Source organism: Ictalurus furcatus, chromosome 5 (assembly GCF_023375685.1).
Source record: "Ictalurus furcatus strain D&B chromosome 5, Billie_1.0, whole genome shotgun sequence".
NCBI lineage: Eukaryota > Metazoa > Chordata > Actinopteri > Siluriformes > Ictaluridae > Ictalurus > Ictalurus furcatus.
This window is the reverse complement of record NC_071259.1, coordinates 16,776,723-16,803,392: the sequence shown is the minus strand read 5'-3', so window position 1 is coordinate 16,803,392 and position 26,670 is coordinate 16,776,723. Positions and strand designations below refer to the sequence as shown.

Sequence of the window (26,670 nt, the reverse complement as noted above, 5' to 3'; positions counted from 1 at the left end):
GCTGTTTCTCATTCACCCATTCACACACACACACTCACACACCAATTTTAGCAGAGCTGCCATGCAAGGTGCTGGCTTGCCATTGGTAGCAACTTGGGGTTCAGTGTCTCGCCCAAGGAGACTTTGGCATGTGGAGTCATGCAGGCTGGGAATTGAACCGCCAACCCTATGGTTAGTGGACAACCCGCTCTACCACCTGAGCCACAGACACAACACTGGATTATTTTCCAACATGAAACTAGCATGTGGCTCACTTTTTCAGCTAAATATTTTAAATATCATGTAGTTTTATGTAGATAATGTTTAGATTATTTTGAGCTGAGAGTAAATAAATATAATAAATCTTAAATAATAATAATAAAAAATATATACATTTATATAATTTAATACATTTTTATAATTTTAGTTTCCTCCACCTGCACAACATATCAGTCAAATATATGAGGGAATTTTGTGCATCTTTTTCCATAAACACTGTTTTATAAGTAAATAGTAGATCTAAAATCTAAATAAATTGCCTGGGTCAATAGGCTATCCCTTGCATATTAGATAACATAACATCAGTATCATATATGTACTATAGTCATAGGGAAATAGTATCATAATTTTGATCAGAGACATTTGAGTTAGTTTGAAGTATGGTCAGCATATCCAAGAGATCTGACTTTTTAATGTATGAACTGTCTGAAGTGGATTACAGTTATACTTCACAGTTACTTAGGAGTATGGTAGAAACTACATGTTAAAAGATAATCTTACTTCTGTAAGCTTTTTATTAGTGCTTGAAATGCAGCAATAATGGGTTCACAAACATAATCATGGGTGAATGTCTCCACCAACTGGGAAAATGTGGGTATAACTGCCATGATAAAATCACAGCCCTTGCCGAGACTATGAAATATCTTTCTCTCAAGTAACTTTATTTATCTGTATATTAATGAAGAATTATTATACACAAAATTATTAGTCACCTATTTAATGTTTTTGAATTTAAATTGATCTTTTTATAAGTTATAGCTCCATAATTATTTTAACAAAACTGTGAAAAGCAATATGCAAATAATAATGATAACAATAATAATAATAATTATTATTATTACTAATGTGAGGTCTATAAATTTGCTTCTTAATGCTAAAAACACAGGACTTTCCTTACCAGTCAGTTTGACTAGGAACATGCCCTTTAACAGTAGCCCTGTCTAGTGAGTGTCCACATGACTAAGACATGGTAAATTTTAATGAGGCCAGTAACTGTTGTTGTTTGTGATGAGGAAGGCCCTGATGTTACAGCTTACTTGTACCCAAGAGCCCTTGCGCTCTCTCCATGACCCTTCCTGTTGGCAGGTCTCCCTAGCATCACAGGTCAGCCGAGGTGTCCTTTACGTGAACGCAAAGACGACAGTTAAAGTTACAAGGCAGTAAATAAATTAAAGATGCCCTCGAAGGGGGGTGGAACGCGGCAGGGGCAAGAAACCAAAGAAGAGAAGCAGCAGTCACAGCTAAGAAGGAAATGAAAGAGCAACGGTACAGATTTCGATAAATGTAGAATGAAGCAGGAGAACCTAAGATAGACTGAACAACAACTGATGTGAGGAAGAGCAAGAAAAAGGGTGAAATTGCCTAAAAAGCAAGAAGAAGGATAAGAAAACTTCATTGGAAGATGAAGCAGATGATGAGACGGTGAGAATTAGCAAAGCCAACATAAGGAGTACGCAGGGGGGATAATGGGGTCAAAAGATAAGAAGTCCAAAGAGGAAGGTAAGAAAAAGAAGAAAGCCGAGAAGGAAGAGCAAGAAGAAGAAGACGAAGAAGAAGATGACGACTCTCAAAAGAAGAAAAAGAAGAAGAAGGCCAAAAAAGGTTCCACAGACAGTGATGATGAGGGTAAAAAAGGCAAAGGCAAGAAAAAGAAAAAAACTGTTGACTATGTTGAGATCTATGAGAATGAGTTAAGGAACTATGAACCAGAAAAAATAGAAAACTATGAAGATGAATACCATAAAAAGAAAGGTATGGATTCTGCTGTGGTTTTGGTTTATTAGCACACTGCTATAGAGTATTCTTATTCCATTTTAGTTGTAGTATTACACATTTGATACTTTATATTTTCCATCAATATGTATCCCTTGATTGTCTTTGCATAAGTACTCTGTAGAATGTCTATTTGAATCATCTGATTTCTTGTCAATACCTACACCTGTAGTTTATGAGGTGGTTACCATCACTGGGGAAATAGCTGGGGCAGGGACGGATGCCAACGTATTTGTTACTATTTTTGGTGATTATGGCATAACTCCAAAGGTGCATCTTGCCAGCAAGTGAGTATATATCTATATATATCTGTATATATACATATTTTTTTTTATGTATAAAAGGTAATTATTGGAAAATCAGACTCAATTGTGATTGTTCAGACTGAGGGTTTCCATATAGTTGATTAACTGATTTGTAAAATTTTTTTATATCATTATACTGATGATATTGACAGCAATTTGTGCTTTTCATTTTCCCCCAAATCCACAGCACTGAAAAGAGGTATCTGACTGGCATTTTCTCTCTGATTAAAATGACAGAAAAGCCAGTTGAACGCTGCTTAAAATTGTGTGGGGGTGTCTGTACACACATGATATTCTATAGCCTTATTTTTTTTTATCAAGGACCAATGTGCAATTGTTCTTCTAATGTATACTCTTAGAAAAAGGGTTCCGCAAGGGTTTTGTTGGATAGTTGAAGGTTCTTCACTTCAGAGTCTACTTAGAAGTCTCTCTGATCGGGAAACACTATGTTGTTCTGCATAGAACCTTTAAGGGTTCCCCCAGAGAGACGATCCAAAAAACCCTTTAGGATTTTAGATTGATTTTTTTTTCTAAGAGTGTCGAGCTGTAACTACTTTAAATGTTGCCAAATGGTGCAAGGTGAAGGTGTGATTAATAAATCTAAAGCATGTGAAAGTTTTTGGAAATTTGAGAGGCAAATGGACTTGGTTCTCATGATAAAGTATAGAATATCCATGTGCTGTAAATTATTATAAAGGACCTGCTTGAATGTATGGTTTGGTACTGTGCCTTCTTTTTTCAGTTTAATAGGAAACAAAAGACATTATTCTACTTCCAGATGAAAATCAGGTTTTTTGTTTGTTTGTTTGTTTTTTTTACTAAGAAGAGAATACAGAACACTTGTCTTTAGCATGCATGATTTGGACAAGGTAGAAGATATCAGCTATGTATCTGTTCGATTTTATTTAGTGAACAACATTGAACCTATTTTAAGAATAATTATGTAGCACTATGTGAAGACCAATTTTAAAGATACCATTTAATCTGAATGTTTCTATTTGTGGAAAAGATAATTAATGAAATGTAATGAAGTGGTGTAACTAAATTACATTTCTTTGCACATTGTGCTATACAATTAGTAAGAATTCACAAAGCCTTATGTACAGCTGAGTAGCTCTTTCAAGTAGATGCAGGGCTGGTCATTACCTACAATAATTACATATTTGTTTACTGCTACTTAGCTAATATGGTTTATCTTATTAATTCATTATCAGTGAGAACTTATACTTAGCTAGCTTAATTGACTAAGGCTTTTTAGTCTTTAAACTCTTTTTAGTCTTTACACCCACTTTATTCTATTACTTTCCTAGAACTAAGAGCTTGTATTATATTTATCTTCCTTACAGAAATCGGACTGCTTTTGAGAAAGGCAAAACAGATGTTTTCCGGATAAAAACTCACAATGTTGGTACTTTAAAAAAGATTAGGTATTCTAAAATAACAAACAATTCCTTCATGAACTCCATATGTATCGTCAATGTGAGTATAATTATTCAACAGAAGAGTTTCTTTTGCTTTTTTAAGGATTGAGCATGATAATACAGGCCTAAGCGCTAGCTGGTTCTTGGACCGTGTGATGGTGACTGACATGAACAGACCCCATCAGCGATATTACTTTGCCTGCAACAACTGGCTCAGCAGGAAGGAGGGCGATGGACTCATTGCACGAGATCTACTGGGAACTATAGATCCATCTGACATGCCAAAATGTGGGTCATTCTTTCATATGTCGGACATTTGATAATACAGCTGGACATACACAGAGACATTTCTCATTTTGACTAATTCTTAACTTGACTGCATTTGCTATGTGGTCACATATTTCTTGTTTTGCAGATAATAAGTATGTGGTGAGTGTCTTCACTGCAGATGTCAAAGGTAGTGGAACAGACGCAGATGTATTCCTTAATATTTTTGGGGAAAATGGAGATACTGGTAACCAGCATGCTCTTTACAATGTATCAATCATAATAGAATGCTGCTTTATATTGTACAACTAATTTATAATGTTATGTCGTTATTTGGCTGTCCTATACATTGTGTTTTGTACAGGGGAAAGGAGACTCGACAGTGAGAAAAACAACTTTGAGAGAGGAGCAGAAGACAAGTTTACTATTGATGCACCAAACTTGGGTAAATTAAGGAAGATCACCATTGGCCACAACAACAAAGGGTCCTCTGCTGGATGGTTTGTAGACAAGGTACAAGTTTAGTCTTTTATTACTTCAAAATCTATAACAGCTTAATGACCATTTAAAATGTTTTTGTTATTAAACTACAGAAAATTATGATGATGAAATGAGTATAACAATATCACATTTGTTTGTTACTTCCATTGCTGCTCTTTGGTTTTCATTCACTTGTTTGCTGAAGTAGGTTGTATAAAAATGTTATTGTACAGTTATACAGCTATTTGTTTCATAACATTTGCATCCCTATCTTATACATTACCAGACTCCTAAATGATAATTTAATGGTTTCTTATTAGGTATGCACAATCCATATCTAACAAGTGTGAATATGAAAGAATGTGTAGGAAATTACTGGTAAAAAATCTAACTATAGGTTGTTTTACCATGGTTTTTTCCTTGGTAATGCACCTCAGACCTTGGAGTTTGACTCTGTAGCTTCCTCTGCATCTGTGTCACTCACACACTTTGAGATGAGGTCATTCTCCTGGACTGTAGTCACCTTATCTGTGTTGAAAGGAAACACCACTCTACTTAAAGGATTGTTTTTCCTATTGAAGAGGTGCACTACTGAGCACATAGATTTGCACATAGATTATACACATTAAATCTATTTATTCCAAACATCCTGTATGAGTAGATTACACACATTATGTAGTTGAACTCAAATAAAAGGAGATGCATATTTTTTTCTTTCAATATTATTTTATTTGACTTGATTTTGCTTGTGTTTAGGTGATAGTGGATGACCTGGGAAACAAGGCAGTGTATGAGTTCCCTGTTGGCCGCTGGTTTGCCATAGATGAGGATGATGGAAAGATTCAAAGGGATATTCTGGTGGGAGGAAGTCAGCCCACGGGTAGGAAAGTGATTTTTTTGATTTTGATTATATTTATGCAGACTAAGCAAGGTGAAGTACCTAGTTAAAAGAAAATGCCCCAGATGCAACCGTATTAGGTACAACCTTTTTTGTAATCATTGATTGTGCTTAAAGTTGATCTTTTTTAGCAAAAACCTTTTGAGAAGAGTTTATTGACAATCTTAACATTACTGTTTTAATGTTTCATATCATCTTAGAAACAAGGTCTGGACTAATTGTGTGAACAATTGTCAGTCTCCAACTGTAGACATTCAACCAGTCATTCTCTGTTTTAGGTCAGACTTTTTGGTGTTTCTGGAGAGTAAGCGCAGCCTCAAGAGAATCTAACTCCATTGCATGTAATCCTATCTTGCAGGCATTGTTTACAACATACAGGTGGTTACAGGAAACATCAGGGGAGCAGGGACAAACTCCAAAATCCACATAGTCATGCATGGCTCCAAGGGCACAAAGAACAGTGGAAAGATCTTTCTGGAAGGTGGCAAATTTGAACGTGGACTCACTGACATCTTTAACATAGAAATTGCAGCTTTGCTAAGCCCTCTTGGTCGCATAACTATTGGTCATGATAATGATGGAGTCAGTGCAGGCTGGTACTGTGATAAGGTGAGTTACAGACTAATATCATGTGACAAATAATTACTGAAGCAATCATTCTACATTAGACTCTCATTAGAAAAGAGACTGGAGGAATGTTTCTAGTGCAGGTTAATGGTGCCTACATCTTTTCCCAAGTGAAGCATTGTTAATTCTTCTTACATTTCTGCCATAATAGTTTAGTGGCCATTTATATTTGTCCAATGTTTTTCCACAGCATTCCTCACTGTTTAAAGCACTATGGGCTTTTTGAAGCAGTATTGACTGCTTGAAACACTATTGATCATGCCTGTTTCTTTCAGGTAGTAATCTACTGCCCTTTCACTGGGCTTGAGCAGACATTCCCCTGTTCTAAGTGGCTGGATGAGGATGAGGGCGATGGCCTAATAGAGAGAGAGATTTATGAAATGGTCTCACTGCGACAAAAAAGACAAAAGAGTGAGCAGTCTTATAGCTCTGAGACAAGTTTTTAATTCAAGAAAAATAGTCATGAAATAATCTAACCAGAAAGTGAGAGATTTCATGTGTCACCAGACTGTCCTTACAGTGCTGTGGCTGAGATGATTGATGTCCTGTTGTTCTACATGTTCTCCTGTCCATCAGAGTATCCATGGTCTCTGTGGATTTGGACGTCTGATCTTTCTGGGGCAGGCACAGATGCATCTATTATACTACAGATCTATGGAGAGATGGGCAAGTCTGATGAGATGAAGTTGGACAACAAGACAGACAATTTTGAGCAGGGTCAGGTTGATAAATTTATGGTAATTAGTGTTTTTAGAGTCAAAATATTTTTTGTTTTATTTCCTAACTAATAGAAACCCATAAGTCTCAAACGATGGGTTGAATTTCTATTAATGCCTTTAGATTGAACTACCTGATCTTGGAATGATGAAAAAATTGAGAATATTTCATGAGAAGAGAAATCCATTTGCAGGATGGCATTTAAACCAGGTAAATACAAATGCAAAGTTTATGTGTATGTTTTAACTTTTCCAAGAATTAGGCTTTTGGCTTGTGTGTAATTATTTATTTATGCCTCCAAAGGTGACGCTTATGAAAACATTAACAAAAGAGAAATACAAATTTCCCTGTAATCGCTGGCTAGATACAAGTGAAGATGACAACGAAGTAGTAAGGGAGCTCCCAGCAACTGGAGATCTTATCCAGGAGCCACTGCCAGGCAAGAGGCTAAATCATTTTCAAGAGTGCCTTCACAGACCTTGAGTGTAAATGCTGTAATGGCAAATTTGGTTTCAAAGCTTTTGTACTACCACTAGATTGTCTTCAGCATATTATTTGATATTAAGGTGGCCTATGTTTTACAACCCTACAACAAAGCTCTTAATTTATTTGCAGTTATAAAATACAGAGTCACAGTCTACACTGGAACTGTCAGTGGAAGTGGGACAGATGCTACAGTCTTCCTATGCCTGGTAGGAGATTTAGGAGACACAGGTGACCGCATCTTAGTAAACTGCAAGAATAATGTCAACAAGTTTGAGAAAGGCAATGTAAGTAGAATTATCAAGCCAGACCTTTGTGGAATGCAGACATAATATACCTTATGGCTTGATTTGTGCCCTTGCACTTTAGACTTTGCATTTGTGTTCATTCACAGGGTGATGAATTCATAATTGAGGCTGTGTCGATAGGGCAGGTACGCAGGGTACGGATTGGCCATGATGGGCGAGGGGGAGGCTGTGGCTGGTTCCTAGACAAAGTGACGGTCAGAGAAGAAGGACAGGCTGAGTCTGAGGCTGTAGAGTTCCCATGTAATAGGTTAGTGATGTTTTAATTTCTTATTAATGTTGGTAGTTGAAATGATAATGTTTCAGTTGCTCGTGGTACAGTATCTCTTTACCAATTCAGATGGCTTGACCGTAATGAGGATGATGGCCAGATTGTTCGGGAGTTAGTTCCATTTGCTGATGGACAAAAACTCTTTAGTAAGTTTCTCCTGGTACGTCTTCATATTGTGTGTGCTTAAGTTTATTGGATTACATAACTAGAATAATAGAGTTCAGATTTAAATGCCACACATGTCCTCAATAATACAACTGAAAGCAATTTGAGACCTTTGAGGCTAGAATGGTTATTTACATGCTACTGAAAATATTACCTTACATACTGTAAAGGTTTACATTAAAATATTACTAAAAGTATTTAAAAAGTTGAACATTTGTATCTGCTTTGACCTTATTGATGATCATGGTTATGGTTCAATATCAGGCAGAACCTTATAATTCCAAGGTCTCAGATTGCAATCTTCTCATGAAGAGGTTGCCAGGGTTTCTGCCCTTCCTTTTGCTAAGTAAATTTAAGGGAGCATCTACAAGATTGTGTAGCAGAATCTCATTCATGTAGTCAGTGGCATTGAGAGGTTAATGACCATAGGAGGAGGCATCTGATACTGATGGTACTGTATGCAGTTTGGGTCCTACACTCAGAACCAGACAAACCTCAAGCAAACCTGTTTGATTAGACATTTTAATCAATCGTACTGATTTTGTCTGTTCAGTACATGAAATTTGCTTATAAACTTTTAAACTTTTGATTTTTAGACACCAGCTTTCATATTGAAGTAAAGACAGGAGACATCAATGGTGCCAGCTCAGACTCCAAGGTCTTTGTGAAGCTTTATGGTGAGAAAGGTGACACTAGTAAAATGATGCTGGTTGTTTCGTCTAATGACCTGCGGAACTACTTTGAAACTGGTCGGGTTGATATCTTTACCATTGAGACGTTTGACATTGGACAAGTGCGTATGGCTTAATGGCTGTAACTTTTACTCTCCGATTTCTTATATGAGAAATGCCTACTTTAAACTGTAAACTGATGTCGCTGAACTTAATCCAGATCAACCGTCTGCTGATTGGCCACACCAACGAAGGCATGAGGGCAGGCTGGTTTCTGGACAGTGTACAGATCATGGTGCCCAACCAGGGCAAACGCTACATGTTCCCCAGCCATCGTTGGCTCTCTGAAGATGAGGCTGATGGCAAAACTGAAGTGGAGCTCTACCCAAGTGAAATACTTGATATTGAAAAATGTACTCATTTCACACTGTATAATATGTAAAGACAATTCATTATATGTACCACCCCAATTCCGAAAACTTTTGGACAGTATGGAAAATGATAAAAACAAAGAGGAGTGATTTGAAAATGTACTTTGACCTGTAAACAAAAACACAAAAAGACAAGGTATTTGATGTTTTACATAATCAACTGCATAGTTTTTTTGAAGTTAAACATTTATATTGAAATTGATGCATGCAACACATTCCAAAAAACTTAGGACAGGGGCAATTTAGGACTAATATTGAAGGTATAAGAAGGTGATGTGAAACAGGTGAGGCAATTGTCTAATCCTACTATATAAGGAGCCTCCAAAAAAGGCCTAATCCTTCAAGGCCAACAGATGCGTCAACGAATAATCCAACACTTTGAGAACAACATTCCCCAAAGACAAATTTGTGGGATTTTGGGCATTTCAACCTTCTACAGTACACAATATAATTAAAAGATTTAAGGAATCCGGTCAAATCTCCGTGCGTAAAGGGCAAATCCGAAAACCACTTCTGAATGCGCATGATCTCCGATCCCTCAGACATCACTGTCTTAAAAACCATCATGAGTCTGTAATGGATATCCTGATATGGGCTCGGGAATACTTTGGTAAACCTTTGTTAGTCAACACCATTTGCCGCTGCATCCACAGATGCAAGTTAAGGCTTTACTAGGCAAAGAAGAAGCCATACATCAACACTATCCAGAAGCACCACCGATTTCTCTGGGCTCGGTCTCATCTGAGATGGACAGTAAAACAGTAAAATTGTGTTTTGTGGTCCGACAAGTCAACATTTCAAATAGTTTTTGGATAAAACAGTCATCGTGTTCTCCGGGCCAAAGAGGAAAAGGACCATCCACGCTGTTATCAGTGTCAGGTCCAAAAGCCAGCAGGTATGTCAATGCCCATAGCATGGGTAACTTGCACATCCTTGAGGGCACCATTAATGCAGAAATATATGTACATATTTTGGAGCAACATATGCTGCCATCCAGACTTCGTATTTTCCAGGGATGTCCCTGCATTTTCCAGTAGGACAATGCCAAACCACATTCTGCCTGGAGAGTGCGGGTGCTAACATGGCCTGTCTGCAGTCCTGACCTGTCTCCGGTTGAGAATGTGTGGCGCATTATGAAGCGCAAAATAAGGCAACGAACGCCCTGTACAGTTGGGCAGGTGAAGAAATGCATAATGGATGAATGGGGGAAAATTCCACTTGCTAAACTTAAGTGCCTAAACTTCAGTGCCCAAACGCTTAATAAGTGTTATTAAAAGAAAATACGATGTTACACAGTAGTAAACAGTCGACTGTCATATTTTTTTAGTGTGTTGCAGTCATCAGATTTTAAATGAGTATATATTTTCAAATATAAATCACATTCACAAAGTAAAACATCAAACCAGATTTTTTTGTTTTGTTGCAATTTTCCATACTGTCCCAACTTTTCGGAATTCGGGTTGTGTGTGATATATATATATATATATATATATATATATATATATATATATATATATATATATATATTTGTTTGTTCTTAATTAGAATTCTCAGCTCCCTCTTTTTCCACACAGTAATAAACTATGAGGTTACTGTGGTAACGGGTGATGTTTGGGCTGGAGGAACTAATGCCAGTGTTTTCATCCAAATATATGGAGATCAAGGAAAAACAGAACTTATCACCTTGAAGAGCAGGTCAAACAACTTTGAAAGGGGAACCACTGATATATTCAAGGTCATAACTAACATTTATGGTGTTTTATATACTTATGCCATTTGTCTAATTTGAAATATTTCATTCAATTTCTGCTTGACAGCCAATCATTTCCTATAAAAAGGTTTATACAAATTACTTGATGATCCTTAAGGTGGCAATGGTCTGCTTAACATTCTTAAGTAGTGCACCTATCAGTTTTTTCAAGGACCACCAAAGAAAAAGTATTGGAAACCTGCAGATTGGCACTAATGTAATATTGTATCTAGTGGCAATGGGTATTGTAAACATAATTTGTCATCTCACCAAATAATCCTTAGTAGTTTATTAATTTCTTTGGTCAGAAAGTAGAAAATCAAGGATAAAAACATCTTGAAAAATAAAGTTTACAGAATGTTGAAAATAGTAGTTTGCTTTAGTTCATGTAAATAGTAATGAACAGTCCCCACATTCTATTTAGAAATTTAATCAAACTTTAACTATACTGTATTTATCCAATACTAATTATTTCAGTTTTATAATACATCTTGTTCAAACACTGACATCACAGGAGAATTTCCAAACATCTAATAACAGTTTCAATTTATGAGAATGCTCTGAATAGAACATCAACCCTGAGACACTTTTTGGTTTTTGTTTGAAACAGATTGAAGCTAAAGACGTGGGAAATATCTTCAAAATCCGCATTGGCCATGATGGATCAGGAATTGGTGCTGGATGGCACTTAGAAAAGGTGGACCTGAAGTACCTGGTCATGGCCATGGTGAGGAAAGAGAAGAAAGAAGACAAGAAGAAAAACAAAAAGAAGAAAAAGAAGGAGGAAGAAGAGGATGATGAGGTTGAGGAAGTGATGCAGGAAGTAGTGAAGACATTAACTTTTCCCTGTGATCGCTGGCTGGCTGAGGATGAGGAGGATGGGGAATTGATAGTGGAGCTTCTCCCTGAGGACAATGAGGAACTAGAGGGTAAAGAAATGCATCAGAACTTTTATCATCATCTCAAATAACATCTCTTTATTTGTTCATTAATCTATACACACAGGCTGCTTACTTTATTGTACCATCATGTAAATCGGCTTTACAGTGTATTACTGACTATCAAAACACTAATCACCATAAATATTAATGACATTCATGAAGGGAAATAACCATTTGACCATATCCATTCATAGAAAATACATATGAAGTCAGTGTCTTTACGGGGAGCATGTGGGGTGCGGGAACCGATGCCAACGTTTACATCAATATCTATGGCGAGAATGGTGACACTGGGGAGCGTCCCCTGAAGAAATCTAACAACCTTAACAAATTTGAACGTGGTCAGGTGAGTAAGACTCGATTATCACTCTGAGACTGTCCTCTAACGTTAAGAGATCTGATATAGTGCCACCCATTATTATGAATAGATGCTGGTGTACTGTAGCTCTTAATGCTAGCTGATCATATATAATTTATGCCATACCTTCATTATCATGCCTGAGGTAACACAACACACCATGTTCTTATAACTTTTGAAGTGTTGAAGGCAATGAAAATGTTCATTTTGTTATGTAGGCAATTAACTAATTCTGCTAATTTTCACTTATTTTGATAACAAAATTTTGAAGTCAGCTGCATCTGTATGTGTTGCAGGAAGACGTGTTCACAATAAAAGCAGTTGAACTGGGGCCTTTGAAGAAGCTAAGAATCCATCATGACAACAAACATGCCAACTCAGCCTGGTACCTGGACCGAGTTGAGATTATAGATACGAAAGATGACACCACGTGAGTGTGCCTTTGATAAGAAATTTTGAAGACATGAGTTAATTCTAAGCAATTTTACTATTTTAACAACAAAAGTCAATTATAATTTTACTGCTAACTTTGATTTAGTAAGCTTCATGGAAAGCAAATACATTTCGATGCAATGATGTTCAAATTGGATGCTAATGCAGGTACTACTTCCCCTGTAACCGCTGGTTGGCTGTTGATGAGGATGATGGCCAGATTGTCAGAGAGCTGGTGCCTGTAGATGAGGCTTTCATGAAGAAGAATGAGGATGAGGAAGAGTTAGGAGCCACCTTAGGGCTTGAGCAGAAAGGTAAAGAAAAGGTTGACACATGTTGTGTTTTAAAAACTATGCATAAAAAGATACAAAGATACAAAGATTCATTGATATTTTTTCACAGCCATGTCAACAACATACACACTGAGGATTAAGACTGGGGAGAAGAAATATGCTGGAACAGATGCCAATGTGTTTGCAGTTCTTTATGGAGAGTATGATGATACAGGTTAAACATCATAAAGCAATGGAATTAGAAAAAACTTAAAGACGAAGCAGTTTTTAAACGCTTTCCTAAAAGCATTCCTCAAATATCATATTTTCAATTTGTGTAAATGATTGCCACCTTCTTGGGGGCTTTGTGCGGACATCATCTGCTCTTACTTTTCTTTCTGTGATTCTTCATTAATTCTACAGGAATTATTAACCTGAAGGCCAGCAAAACTCACAAGAATAAGTTTGAGCAAGGATTCATCGATGAGTTCATTGTGGAAGCTGTTAATCTTGGAGAGCTTAAAAGGATCAGAATTGGGCATGACAATGCAGGTAAGTTTTTGGAGTATTAACCTATCTAAAATAGGAAGGAACCTGGTTAATTTTAACAGAATTTTGTTGAAAGTAAATGTCATATTAATGCTAATCTAAGGAAGATTTACAGTTGTGCCTGACCAAGGCTTATTCTAGCTGGATGTCACTGACTGCTTCTAAAAGCTGTTAGCAAAGACTAGCTATCTGTATCCTAAAGACTACATTTATTCAGCAATGTGTATCACAGCAGTCAAGTGCAAAATGAACCTGATCTTGAGGAGCATGGTTTGTTGTATGATTGAGATTTGTTAAATATGATCGGTAATATAAGTCTGAATATCAGTGCCAACACTTTAGCAAACATGATGTTAACACATTCCATTGCCTCTCATTCAGGGGGTTCAGGTTGGTTTTTGGATTGGGTGGAGATTAATGCACCTTCTCAGGGTTTAAAACTCTGTTTCCCATCTGGCCGCTGGCTGGATAAGGGAGAAGATGATGGGGCATTAGCAAGAGATTTGTACCCAGCGGAACTGCAGACTGAGGTGTATACTCCATGTAAGGGACGATTGATTTTACACTATATTCAGCTTCCTCTTTATATCCCATATTCTTCTGGATAATTACTCTCTTGCAAAGCTCAATTCAAACCTCAGTGTAATTCACAGTTAATTAATCTGAAACTTAATTTGTTCAACTCAATGCTTGTCACCGGGGTCTGACTATATAATGTAAACAAACAACAACAAAAAAACAAAAAACCTTGTATGATGATGTATATCATTGGTCTTTTTGTCTGTTCTATCTACAGTTGTGCCCTATGAGATTAAAACCTTTACTAGTGATATCTTTGGAGCAGGAACGGATGCAGATGTCTTCATTGTTCTCTATGGTGAAAATGGAGTCTGCACCCACCAAAAGTATCTGTGTGTGAATAAGAGAGAAAGGCGCATGTACTTTGAGAGGGGAGCAGAGGACATGTTCATTGTGGAGGTGAGCACAGTACATTACAAACTACTGCTAATTTAAAAACTTACAATTGGCCTTTATTTACATTTCCTCAGCTTTGGTGTGGATGACAAATTTATATTTTGTTCATGTGTAGCTGGAAGATGTAGGCGATGTCATTGAGAAGATTCGCATTGGACATGACAACAAAGGCATAAACCCTGGGTGGCATCTTGACCGAGTAGAGATTAGAAGACTTTTAAGGAAAGGAAAGGTAGTATATTTTTATGCTGTTTTCTTTCCAGACATAAATTTCCAGAAATATTTGCAATTTAGTTTGTATTCCTCTTAAGGGATCTGAGACTACCATCTTCCCATGTGAGAGATGGCTGGCAAAGTCTGAAGATGATGGCGAGACAGTGAGAGAGCTTGTACCCTCAGACATCATCATAGAGAGGCTTCTGAGAGACGGCACCCTGAAATGCACTGAGACCGAAGTGGAAGATGCATTGGAAAGTATGTTCCCCATTGAGCACTTGTTTCTGACTAAATGTTACATACTACGTAGTACACTATATGGCCAAAAATATGTGGACCATCACACCCATATGTGGGTCTTCCCCAAACTGTTGCCACAAAGTTTGAAGCACACAGTTGTGTAGAATATCTATGCTGCAGCATAATTCCCATAAGAGAACTAAGGGGCCATGTTCCAACATGACAATGCCCCTGTGCAATGCTCTGTTCCATGCAGACATTGTTTACCCCAGGTGGTGTGGAAGAACTCGAGTGGCCTGCACAGAGCCCTGACCTCAACCCCACTGAACACTTTTGGGATGAACTGGAACACTGCCTGTCTGCCAGGCCTATTCGTCTGACATCAGTTCCCAACTTCACTAATGCTCTTATGGCTAAATGGGCACAAATCCCAACAGTCACCCTCCAAAAATAATATATATATCCAAATCTAATAGAAAGCCTTCCCAAAAGAGGTTGGAGGTTATTATAACAACTAGGGATGCACCGAATGTTCGATGCATTTAGCAAAAAAAGCATTTTCGGTGTTCGGCCGAATAAGTGAAAAGGCCGAATAAATTTGACCGAACAGTGACATGTTTGATGACGCGACAAAATAGCCTAGCAACCAGAGTGAGATGCGCGAATGTCACGACCTCGATGAGGGGCGCGCGCATGCACGAGCTACGTGCACGAGCTACGTACTCTTCGGATGTTTACTTTTTTGTTTCTGTTCCGGAATATTCTGTCACGTCGCAAGATGTAAGGGAGTAGAGTACGGAAGCGGGTAAAGACGTATTTATTTAAGGGCAGGCAGACAAATCCAAATCGTAATCCAAAAAACTTAGTCAAGACAGGTAAAGGGAATCAAAGTCGCGGTCACAGAAAACAGGGTCACAACACAAAACAAGAAACATGAACTAGTACTAATGACTGGGAGCGGAAAAACCAGCGGGGACTAAATGAACTAATCTATAGTTTAAACTAACTAAATCTATCAAGGAACAGAACATTAACAACGTATCTAACTACACTTTATCTACTATAATACTCCGCGAGGTGTACAGGGACGCGAGCGGTATATATCCCCAATATAATCAGCCGTATATAACCGGATATAACCATTTTTTGCACTCTCGTCAATGCACTTTTTAATGCACTTTTTTGTTGTAGGCTACAGAGTGTTCCATTCTTTCAGCAGTCAGTTATAGGCCTAACATCGACTATTCAAGGGGGGGCTCAAAGATGACCACATCAAAATATTTTTATTTTACTAATTTATTTATTTAAAGTTATATTGTGCCTTGTTGGTAGCCTATGCCTGCTGGAATGAAAAAAAATGTTCAGTGTTAAATAAATATTTTGAAATTGTAGTTTTTGTAATGTAAAGTTTTTTTCTTTGAAAAGCAAGACAAAATAGTAAAAAGCACATTTTGACTATTTCATTTATGCAATGGTGAAAAAAATGGCAAAATAAATGGAAAAAACGTGAAAAAACGTGTTCGGTATTTGGCCTTCGGCTTCGGCTAAGAATTTTCATTTCAGTGCATCCCTAATAACAACAAAGGGGGACTAAATCTATAATGGGGTGTTCCACAAGCACATATGGCTGTGATTTGTCAGCTATCAACAGACTTTTGGCAATATAGTATACGTATATCTGTGAAGTGATAGACACTGTTATATGGTGACAAAAGACATTCATATTTAGGTATTGAATGGAGAGTGTTGAATTAGCCTTTAGTTAAATTACTATGCCTACTATAAAAAAGAAATCAGTTATGTATCAGAAGGACATTTCTGCTAAACACAGTTTCCTGTTTTTTCTCATATTCTTCAGCTCACACATATGAAGTGTCTGTAAGAACAGGTGATATGTATGGAGCAGGTACAGATGCCAATGTGTTCCTGACCATCTATGGAGAACTTGGAGACACAGGAGAACGCAAACTCAGCAAATCAGAGACCAACAAAAATAAGTTTAAGAGAGGAGCAGTATGTCTTTTCTTGATTAATATTTCAAAAGCAGTATTTCACAAGCCTGGTCCGTGGGAATTCTGCATCTGTTTTGTGTTTAACCATTTTTTACAATCCTTTCAATTGTTCACTGATTATTCATTCTAGGTTGATAAATTCAGCATTGAGGCTGTGGACCTTGGGCAGGTTTTTAAGATCAAAATACGGCATGACAATTCTATGATAGGAGCAGACTGGTTCCTAGAGCAGGTGGAAATTGTGGATATAGACACAGAGGAAATCTCCATGTTCTTATGTGAAAGGTGGCTCTCAAAAAAGAAAGAAGATAAAAAGATTGAGAGAACGTTTTATGTCAAGGTGAGAAAGTTTAAATTACTTCCACTATATAGTTTTTGTATGCAGTTTTATGATTTTTAAATACAATAAACTAAAGTAATTATTGTTTTTCGATACTGAATTATCTACCTGAGGTACTTGCCATTCTACCAGGGATATGAAGGTGAAAGGAATCCACAGAATTCTAAACCGAGCCTAGACAGCAACATGAACAAGAAGAAAAAGAAGAAAAAATCAACACCTGTAGAGGAGAGTGCTGGTAAGGTTTAATTTATATATTAATTTACAGTAAGTGTGTATTATAACTTAAAATAGATGTTAAATGAAACTATATTGTGTTCACTCTAAACACTTGCATTATGATTGCATTATATTAGCCAAGAGTTTTTCCACTGTGTCATCTGAATAATTATTTGTTATTTTCTAAACCACAGTGATCCCATATCACTTTACGGTGTCGACAGGATCGGACCGTGATGCTAGTACCACCAGTCGAGTATTTGTGATCATCATAGGTGCAAATGATCTTGAAACAGACAGACTCTGGCTCGACCTTCCTGAAGGAAGGAAATGCTTTGCTGCTGAAACTATGGAACACTTTGAATGTTATGGGTTGGATGTAGGAGAAATCAGAAGAGTCGAGGCAAGCAAGACAAATGCACCATTGATGCAGATTGTTCTTTAAATTCAGCAATTTAAATTTCTTTAAATCTAATGCAATCACATGTTTTTTTAAAACAGTGTGAAGAGCTTCAGTCAGAAATTGTATTGCACATGTAATTGAAAAGCTTTACATATCTTCTTTGCTACCTATTTTTTTCTTTCTTTCTTTCTTTATTTCCTTTCTGCAGTTAGGGCATAATGGTGCTACTCCAGAAAGCTGCTGGCTGGTGGAGGAACTGGCTGTGGCAGTGCCTACTAAAGGCATCAAGTATATATTCCAGTGTAACTGCTGGCTTGCCAAGGATAGAGGAGATGGTCTCACATCAAGAGTGTTCAATATACTTGATGCCATCACTATTAATATAATTCAAAAGGTTAATTGTTGTTGTTTTTATATTACATCATTGTGTTACTGTGCTTTCTAAATGTCTATACAATATTCACTAAATGCTGCACAATGATGCATGCACGTTTGTGGTGATTAGCTGGAAATTCAGTGTTTTTTAATGAGAAACACACATTTTTTTCTGTTGGTCTAGCATTGTATGAACACAGCATGATAGACTATAATATAAATATAAATAAATTATTCATTCATTCATCCTCAGTAAGCACTTTATACTGGTCAGGGTGGTGGTGAATCTAGGGTCTTTCAATGGGTTCTAGGCAGGAATACACGCTGTTCACACTTTTGATCTTACCTGACCACTGATATCTAGATACCCAAACCCTTAAACTTCTTTCTTCAGGTTGTCTATGAGATTACAGTTGTTACAGGAGACACCCAGTATGCAGGGACAGACACCAACATATTTATATCTGTATTTGGGGCCAATGGGAGCACAGAGGAGATCTTGTTACCAAAGAATGAGAACAGGTGACAGATATTTATTATTTGGGTCCTCATTTCCGCAAATAGCCACAGATGAGCTGATCACAAAATTATCTTTTAAGATGACATCCTACTGCTATTCACTTATCCTAGGTTTGAGAGAGATCAGGAGGACACTTTTAATTTGGAGATAGATGACATTGCTCCACTTAAAAAGTTAAGAGTTCGCATTGATGGGACAGGATGCCGACCCGATTGGTTCCTAGACAAGGTTAGTTTAAATATCAGACTGACATTAACGTGTTGAGTGAGTCTTCATTGGGATTGCTGGTTACAATTACACAGAAGCCAATTGTTTTTTTATTGTTTGACAGTACAATGAGTCACCTGCTGGATATTGTAATCTGGTTGGAGATAGCGGATGATAAACAGTGTTTGGGGTTTATGTTGCATTGTTGTCATTGTCTTCTTGTCATGTTACATGACCTAGATTATCATGCGAAACCCAATCACTGAGGAAGTGTCGGTTTTCACCTATGAGGACTGGCTATCCAAAACGAAAGGACCAAAGAGGACAAAGGTTTGTGAGCTCCCTGCAGTGGTGGATGATGAGGAGATGGTGGAGAAAACCACCTATATCATTCAGGTTAAAACCAGTGATGTTGCTGGTAGGTCACACATGCATGTTTTTTTGTTTTTGTTTTTGCATGTAGTTTGGATTATTGCATAAATGTAACTGAAATATTGACGTTTTTCACCAGTGATATAGTGGCACTTAAATCTACATTTTATGTGACTACACTCCTCTCTTCAGGTTATCCATAGAACTACAGTTGTTACAGGAGTCATGCATGCTGTCACTTTTTTTAAATGGCTATGTAATAATGAAATTAGATGAACCTACAGTTTAAGCATATTGTAATAAGGCAAAATTATATAAGCAATTTTCTAAGGCCTTATTAGATAATAACATGCATTTAATGTATGCAAATAGAAATGTGAGCTCACTTATCAATATCAATATAAAGGAAAAATACACAAATGAATAAAGGATAACATTATACATATATTATTTTCCAGGTGCAGGCACAGATGCTAACGTGTTCATGATTGTGTTTGGGGAGAATGGGGACACGGGCACTCTAGCACTGAAAGAAAGCAGCAACAGGAACAAATTTGAGCGCAATCAAGTGGATGTGTTCCACTTTTCAGACATCCTCAGCTTGGGAGAGCTTTGCAAGGTCCGAGTATGGCATGACAATAAGGGTAAGAAAAACAAAAAATTTTCATTCAGGCTAAGTCACTTCAGACTGATTACAATCTCTAGCATAATACCTGCCCAGTATCTATGATGTTGGACTAATATTGTCAAAATTCTGGTTCGTTTTTGTCTTCTTGCCTTAAGGTCCTGCTCCTGGTTGGCACGTAGAAAGCATTGATGTAAAAGATGAGTTCATGAGCCAAACCTTTCGATTCCCTTGTGACCGCTGGCTGGCCAAAAGTGAAGATGATGGCCAGATTATTCGGGAACTGGCCTGTGCCAACAATGATATCCTGGACCTCAGTGAAAAGACCAGTATGACACAGGATTTACACTTTACACTTTAGTTTCATATATTGATTTGATTTTGTATTTGTATTTTGATGTGATTTTTAAACCTACACTAAATATATTTACATTTTTATGTTCATTTTAGAATATAGTATCGACATTACTACAGCCAACTATGAAGGTGCAGGGACCAAGGAGAGTGTGTGCATAGTGCTTGAGGGGAAAAGAGCACGTTCAAAGGAGTTTATGATGGAAAATTCTTCAAAGAAAAAGAGATTTGTGTGGTATGAACTTGCACAGTTAGCATGACCCAGAGCAGTAGTTCTCAACGTGGTATCTAGGTTCTCTGACCAGTGGTGAATTGAATTGAAATGAATTGAATGGGTTTAACCCAAAGATAAACTCAGCATATAAATCATATCACCTTACTCATTGTTCCACTGACCATTTATTTATTTATTTACTGTATTCTGTTTTCCATCCTCATGGTTTCATGTGGCACATAGTTTAGCATGCTATAAAATTATTTTAATTGTAAATGATCTATTTTTTTTTCTTGATAATTTAGGGGTGCAACTGACTCGTTTGAGTTTTCCAGCAAACTTCTGGGAGATATTGTTAGCATCTCTTTGGGCCATATAACAAAAGATAAAAAAGTGAAGAATGAGGCTTACTGGCATGTTGAGGAGGTGGTGGTGACAGAACAAGAGCTGGGGAACAAGTAAGCTATATGTACAATTTATATATCATTAGTATGCGAATAACATTTATTTTTAATAGCATTTTTAAGTTCTTCTGTGTCCATCCCTCACACCTCTCCAGGTACTTTTTCCATTGTGATGCCCAGATCCCTCTCACTACGAAGAAAGGCGAGTTTGTGGCATTTGAGTGCATTAAGTGCGTCGAGAGCTTCGCCAGCAAAGTGCGCAACTTGGTTCCCATCAAATATGAGATTATTATCATCACAGGTGATGTAAAGGGAGCTGGGACTGATGCCAATGTCTTCATTACTATCTATGGTGTGAACGGAGACTCGGGGAAGCGTCCACTGAAGCAGAAGTTTAGAAACCTGTTTGAAAGGGGCCGTACTGACCGCTTCATTTTGGAGATGCTGGACTTGGGTGATCTCCAGAGAGTAAAGTTGGAGCATGACAACACTGGCCAAGCACCAGGCTGGTACCTGGAGTGTGTAGAGATTACAAACACTGCCAACTGGGTGACCACAATCTTCGTTTGTGGAAAGTGGATGGATAAAACAAAAGCAGATGGAAAAATTGAAAGAGTCTTGTTCCCCAGATACTGACACTTTTTTTATGAACTAGTTTTCCATTTTAATTTACATTTTTCATTAGTTTCTTAATTGTTTTTTTAAATGAATTTTTTAAATGCTCAAACTATTTAGTACTGTTTTTGAATAGCAGTTTGATCCAATATTTTATCTAAATGAAATAATGGATTTGACATGGAGCCATCGTAAAGCATTTTTAAAATTTTATTTGAAAAACACATACAAAAAGGTCATATACAAGACAAGAAATTAAAAAAGAAAGAACAGTTTGGGTTAAGCTATGCAACTTTTTGCATCATTAGTAATAAATACAGTACAAAATCCACCAAAAGTGAATCTAATTTTTTTTCCTTTTTTTTTTTAACGCAATATACACTTAATCTAATTATCGTACATGATGATCATCGAGCTATTGCTTAAATATTGTCAATACATATTTTTTTCTACTCGACTATAAAATATTAATGTCAGAAAACATTGCGCAGTAACAGCAACAGCAGTGTCTTATACAAAGATAGCCACTTCCCTTTCACTGGCAGGTTATTCAATATTTTTTAACATCAGCAGCAGAAAAAACATCAGAAAGATTTATGGTAAAATATTTTAACATATCTATCCATTCTCATACGTATATTAAAACCTGAGAAAGACATGCATTATAGAGCTTGTGCTTTAGGATCTACTGTTCATTCTGTTTGCGAAACATAATACTATTGCTGTATGTCCAAAATTTTTCTAGTGTGGTGGAGCAAGGAAAAAGACCTTAAGGCTGGTGGGACAAATCATATGACAAGGCATGTCTTATATCATTTGTCAATCATATCAGGCGTCTGCAAATAAATAGGGAATTCCAATGTGTTTATCAATTCAACCAAGAAAATTATTTTCCGCTGGGGCATGTCAAAATCCTGTTTGACACAATCATGATCAAGTAGGAGGAATTTATGCCCTTTTTGGCTGAATCTATTCTAAATTATGTACCATGCCATATTGTTTCAAAGTTGCACCTCTAAAAATATCAGTGCATGGTCTAGCTGAGAGCTAAATATATTTTATAGGATTATTATTATTATTTTTTTACATTTGCTGTTTTGTCCATTTCTTCATCAAAACATATCAAAAGAATAAATAATGGCCACATTACATTTAGTGATAGATATATCCTCAGACAGACATTTAGCTTCAGACCCTGTTACTAAGTATTAAAAAAAGATTAAGAAGTAGGGAAAACATATGCAAACAGAAGGTTAAAAATGACCGGTCTCTATGTAATAGAAATCCAGCTAATGTAAAGCATTTTGGACAAGTGGCTAATCACAGTACATCTCACGCTGCACTAAGCTGTGTTGTAATACTTTAAAAAAAAAAAAAAAAAAATGTTAGATACTAACCAAGTTAGAAAAATTCAAATAAAAAGAGTATGGTGCACATTTTCCAAATGCCAGTGAGAGGGTAGCAAAGCTGAGAGTGCAAAATAGGAGATACATGCAAAACATTTCCAGTCTATAGCAGTTTGTCTACTAGTTCACAGCTAAAGTATTCTTTGAAATCGCATTAATGGAATGTAACCAAATCCACAGCACCACACACTGACACGATTCAGCAGACCCTTGAGAAATTTTTTTCTTGTTTTGTTTCTCTTTTTCTCCTTTAAATAACAAATGCATGCAAAGCACTCCCATTAAAGTATGCACAATGAGGTATTTATACACGTTATGCCTATGTAAATAAATAAAACCGATTCAATCGCTAAACTAAATCAAAACTTAAATATGCACCCATAGTAGCTAAAGTTAGTCATAAATTATGATTGTTAAATACTTAAGGCATTTTTACTGCACAAAATCCTGTGTAAACTATTGAATGCTGCACACAGGAAGTGAGAAAAGACTGCTCTGTACCTTCGGAAGGAAAATTTTCATTGAAGTTACAAAAGGAATCTCAACAGACATTAACACTGCTCACACACAGAAAGGCCAGTAAGGGTTAGTTACACTAAACTCTCACTGAGACAATCATGATAATAATAAAGCCAATTTAAGATGTAACGGAAATTGAAACTTCTCCAGTTCTTTGTTTGTCAAGTACAATTTACCACAATGCTTTAAATTGACTCTAATCTTGGGGAAAGGCAAAAAACAAGCAAGTTGCATTAATCAATGCATTACTGCATTGCAATTAATTAGTGTCAGAAATTGCTACTAAGCCATGAAGTCACATACATTTAAGCGAGGGTTCAAATAATTTAAGTAATACAAGTGGAGCTAATGACTAATGTTAGGCCACGCTACTATTTTTTGGATGGAGTATACTGTCAGGAGCAACCGCAGTGTACACGTTCAAAGAGACAGGTCACTGAGTGCAAATGCATAAGCAGGGACAAGAGAAACATTCACAATCACATCAAAGTCAGGCAACCTCATAATATAGTGCATTTACAAAAATAACAGCTAGCTACATTAAGACAACAATAAATATTATTCCAGCATTGCAGCTACTTATTTAAAATGGTGAGAAGCTGAAACAGCCCCACGACTAGGTTGGCATATTCATCAATATTAGGAGGGGGGGGGGACGACATGAACAGAATGGAAAGAATGAAATTAACTCAAAATACAGTTTAGAAAAGTTATGTTTGGTATCTATAAAACAATGGCTTTTCTCCCTTTTCATCTCCCCCAGAAATGGCAGCAACAGTTTTCATGCACAATATGACTGCTTTCTTAGTTAGCTTCATACTCTACATATGCTGTACTTTCAAGCGATACCACAAACTTTACATTGCTAATGGAAACACTGAGAAGTAGGCTGTTATTAGAATGTGTGCTTGTCCTACAGGCATTAAGGTATACATCTCACTCCTGGTTTCTTCAGTGACATGTTAAGAACACAGTGTCTTCAGAATTAGTAAGATATCTGTCATGCACAAACTGCCCGTCTTTCCATTATGTTCCTGAAAATAAGCCTCAGCCTCTCACAGAACATGCATTTTGAGGATACTTTTCTAAGCATGGAGATTTCACAAGCACAAATACATACTGTCACAGCTTAAATCAAGCCTGGTCTTGCTGTCACCATGGTTACAGAAAGTATATTATATATCACTTCTGATAATTACAGTTAATAATTGTTAGTGTCATTTCATACCGTTGGATTACTTGATTTGTGAGAATAATGTTTTCCTTACACATTCCTTATTAGGATTTTGTTTTAAATCCATTTAACTTTTTTAACTACTCATACATTTCATACTAATTTACTATCTCCATTCACATATTGTTCCCACATAGTACATAATTGTTTTGAATATTTTTTTGAGTTGATTACCTGCACTATAGAAGAATGCAGAACATCTGAAATACATGACTGACTACTACTAACATTTGGAAATTTGAAAGCTTCATAAAGTTTTGTTATAATGCATTATGAAACATTGTGACAGAGGAAAAGCTTTAGGTTATCTGCAGTTGAGATCATCCAGGGGATGCACTTACTGTCCTAAACAGACTAAATGTCCATGCAGGGGACTTTGATAGGAACCATCTTAATGACAGACTCTGCAAAAAGTCACATTGAAACCTGCCCTGGACACTCGCACAGATCTGAACATTCTTCTCCATGAATCCTCAGACTCCTTTCCATTTTGCTCACTTTGCTATTCACCTTTAATCCTACGTGGATTAAAGATTTGCGTTTCGAATTGGCTCAGAAGGCAAGGTCAAAGGTGAGAGGTGATGGAGAGACAGACATTTGGCAAAGTACCCAAAAAAGGGACAGGGAAAAATGGCAGACCTTTCACCAACGCTACAGAAGACATCAGCTGTCTGGCGTCAGCTGGGTCTCAATGTCCACCCTGCAAATTGGACACTTCTTATTGGTTGCAAGCCACTGGTCAACACACACCTGATGGAAGAGGTGCATGCAGGGTAATCTCCTGATGGAAAAAAAAATATATATATATATATATATATATATATATATATATATATATACACACACACACACACACACACACACACACACACACATTAGCTGAAACTGAAGTAGAGACAGAATCAATTATACATCAAAGTGTAGTCAGAATTATAACCAAGTTGATTAACAGAACATTTGAAATTGCATACTACCTCACATCCTCTCCATCCTCAAGCATGGACAGGCAAATTGTACACTTTTCATCTGTGTCCAGCTCATCTTCATCCATCCCTATTTTCAGCTCCAGTGGTCTTCTCTGTTACAGGAATGCAAAAATATACACGATGATGTCAACAATGGAAAAAACAACATTGATAAGGCATAAGCATATCACTATGAAAATCCAGTTCATAGACATTCCTGTCAGGAATCATAGCAAGCGTAATCGAATATGTGTTTAAGTACAAAAACCTTTACACAAACTAAAAACAACACCAGAGGATCAGAGCACCAGTTACTGTTTGGAGAGGCATTCACAAAGACTCCAAAACCAATTACTAGAACGTGCATAATAAATTAATATTTGAAAGACCAGCATTATACAGACTCAAAAAGATGTTAAGAACCTTCATCAAGATATCAGCATCAGTGCCAATGTGACTATCAGATGTACAATAATTCTGTTTCTGATTTTATCACTAAGATAAATGTATAGATGCCTACTTGGGGGTTTAGTCACCATTGGCCTGCCCGGTATATTTATGACTTTTAAACTGGGTACCAAAACTGTCTATTTCTTTCTCTTTTTCCTCCTCTGCCATCTCCTATTTTATGGGTTGTGGCAAAAAACAAAACAACAACAACAAAAAAACTTAAATGAACAACTATTTTCAGTCCCCTTTGAAAGTACTGGAAAGGCAAGGCCAATTCTTTTTTTATTTGCTATAAATTGAAGATGTTTGAGTTTGAGATTAAAAGAGGAAAATGAGACGATAGATCAAAATTTCAACTTTCATTTCCTGATATTTACATGTAGATGTGTTAAACCACTTAGAACATGGCACCTTTCGTGGCAGACCACACAATTTTTAGGTAAGCATAAGTATTGGAACAGATAGTCAGAAAGTAAATAACACTTCATCAAGCCAATTTGCATATACATTTAAACTTGCATACTTGGGGTAGAAATATAATTGGTATCACCAGACAATTTAGCATAACCAATCCAGTTGATACAGTGGATATATGTCCTTCATGGCATTCCGTGATATGTGTAATGTTTTG

At 36.8% G+C, this 26,670-nt stretch overlaps 2 protein-coding genes across 5 annotated transcripts in view; one reads left to right on the top strand and one right to left on the bottom strand.

Moving 5' to 3' along the window:
- Positions 1–1,344: 1,344 nt before the first annotated feature.
- Positions 1,345–21,665, top strand: loxhd1b (lipoxygenase homology PLAT domains 1b). 4 transcript variants are annotated; one of them, XM_053624913.1, is made up of 41 exons: positions 1,345–2,010; positions 2,204–2,318; positions 3,683–3,763; positions 3,861–4,045; positions 4,173–4,271; positions 4,389–4,537; positions 5,261–5,384; positions 5,761–6,011; positions 6,305–6,440; positions 6,606–6,766; positions 6,870–6,956; positions 7,050–7,185; positions 7,362–7,516; positions 7,624–7,784; positions 7,875–7,951; positions 8,567–8,763; positions 8,862–9,054; positions 10,647–10,807; positions 11,433–11,751; positions 11,958–12,109; positions 12,418–12,551; positions 12,722–12,867; positions 12,956–13,060; positions 13,249–13,377; positions 13,756–13,917; positions 14,171–14,352; positions 14,465–14,581; positions 14,661–14,823; positions 16,664–16,818; positions 16,948–17,157; positions 17,290–17,395; positions 17,571–17,779; positions 17,988–18,173; positions 18,549–18,676; positions 18,785–18,902; positions 19,122–19,299; positions 19,712–19,897; positions 20,037–20,207; positions 20,329–20,467; positions 20,752–20,904; positions 21,006–21,665. In XM_053624913.1, exons 1-41 carry the CDS (start codon positions 1,725–1,727, stop codon positions 21,484–21,486), a joined length of 6,783 nt encoding a protein of 2,260 aa, XP_053480888.1. In that variant the 5' UTR covers positions 1,345–1,724; the 3' UTR covers positions 21,487–21,665. The 4 variants fall into 4 exon arrangements, with proteins under 4 accessions (XP_053480888.1, XP_053480885.1, XP_053480886.1 ...); XM_053624910.1 differs by lacking the exons at positions 1,345–2,010; positions 2,204–2,318; positions 3,683–3,763; ... (12 more) ...; positions 8,567–8,763; positions 8,862–9,054 and having other exon boundaries at positions 10,660–10,767; XM_053624911.1 differs by lacking the exons at positions 1,345–2,010; positions 2,204–2,318; positions 3,683–3,763; ... (16 more) ...; positions 11,958–12,109; positions 12,418–12,551 and having other exon boundaries at positions 12,728–12,867; positions 12,956–13,046.
- rnf165b (ring finger protein 165b) overlaps positions 21,660–26,670 on the bottom strand; it is a 19,501-nt gene continuing 14,490 nt past the window's right edge. Inside the window, exons 7-8 of the mRNA XM_053624917.1 lie at positions 25,599–25,702; positions 21,660–25,405 (exon numbers count right to left, since the gene is read on the bottom strand). Coding sequence (XP_053480892.1) covers positions 25,288–25,405; positions 25,599–25,702 — 222 coding nt within the window. The 3' untranslated portion in view covers positions 21,660–25,287. The remainder of the gene's footprint in view (positions 25,406–25,598; positions 25,703–26,670) is intronic.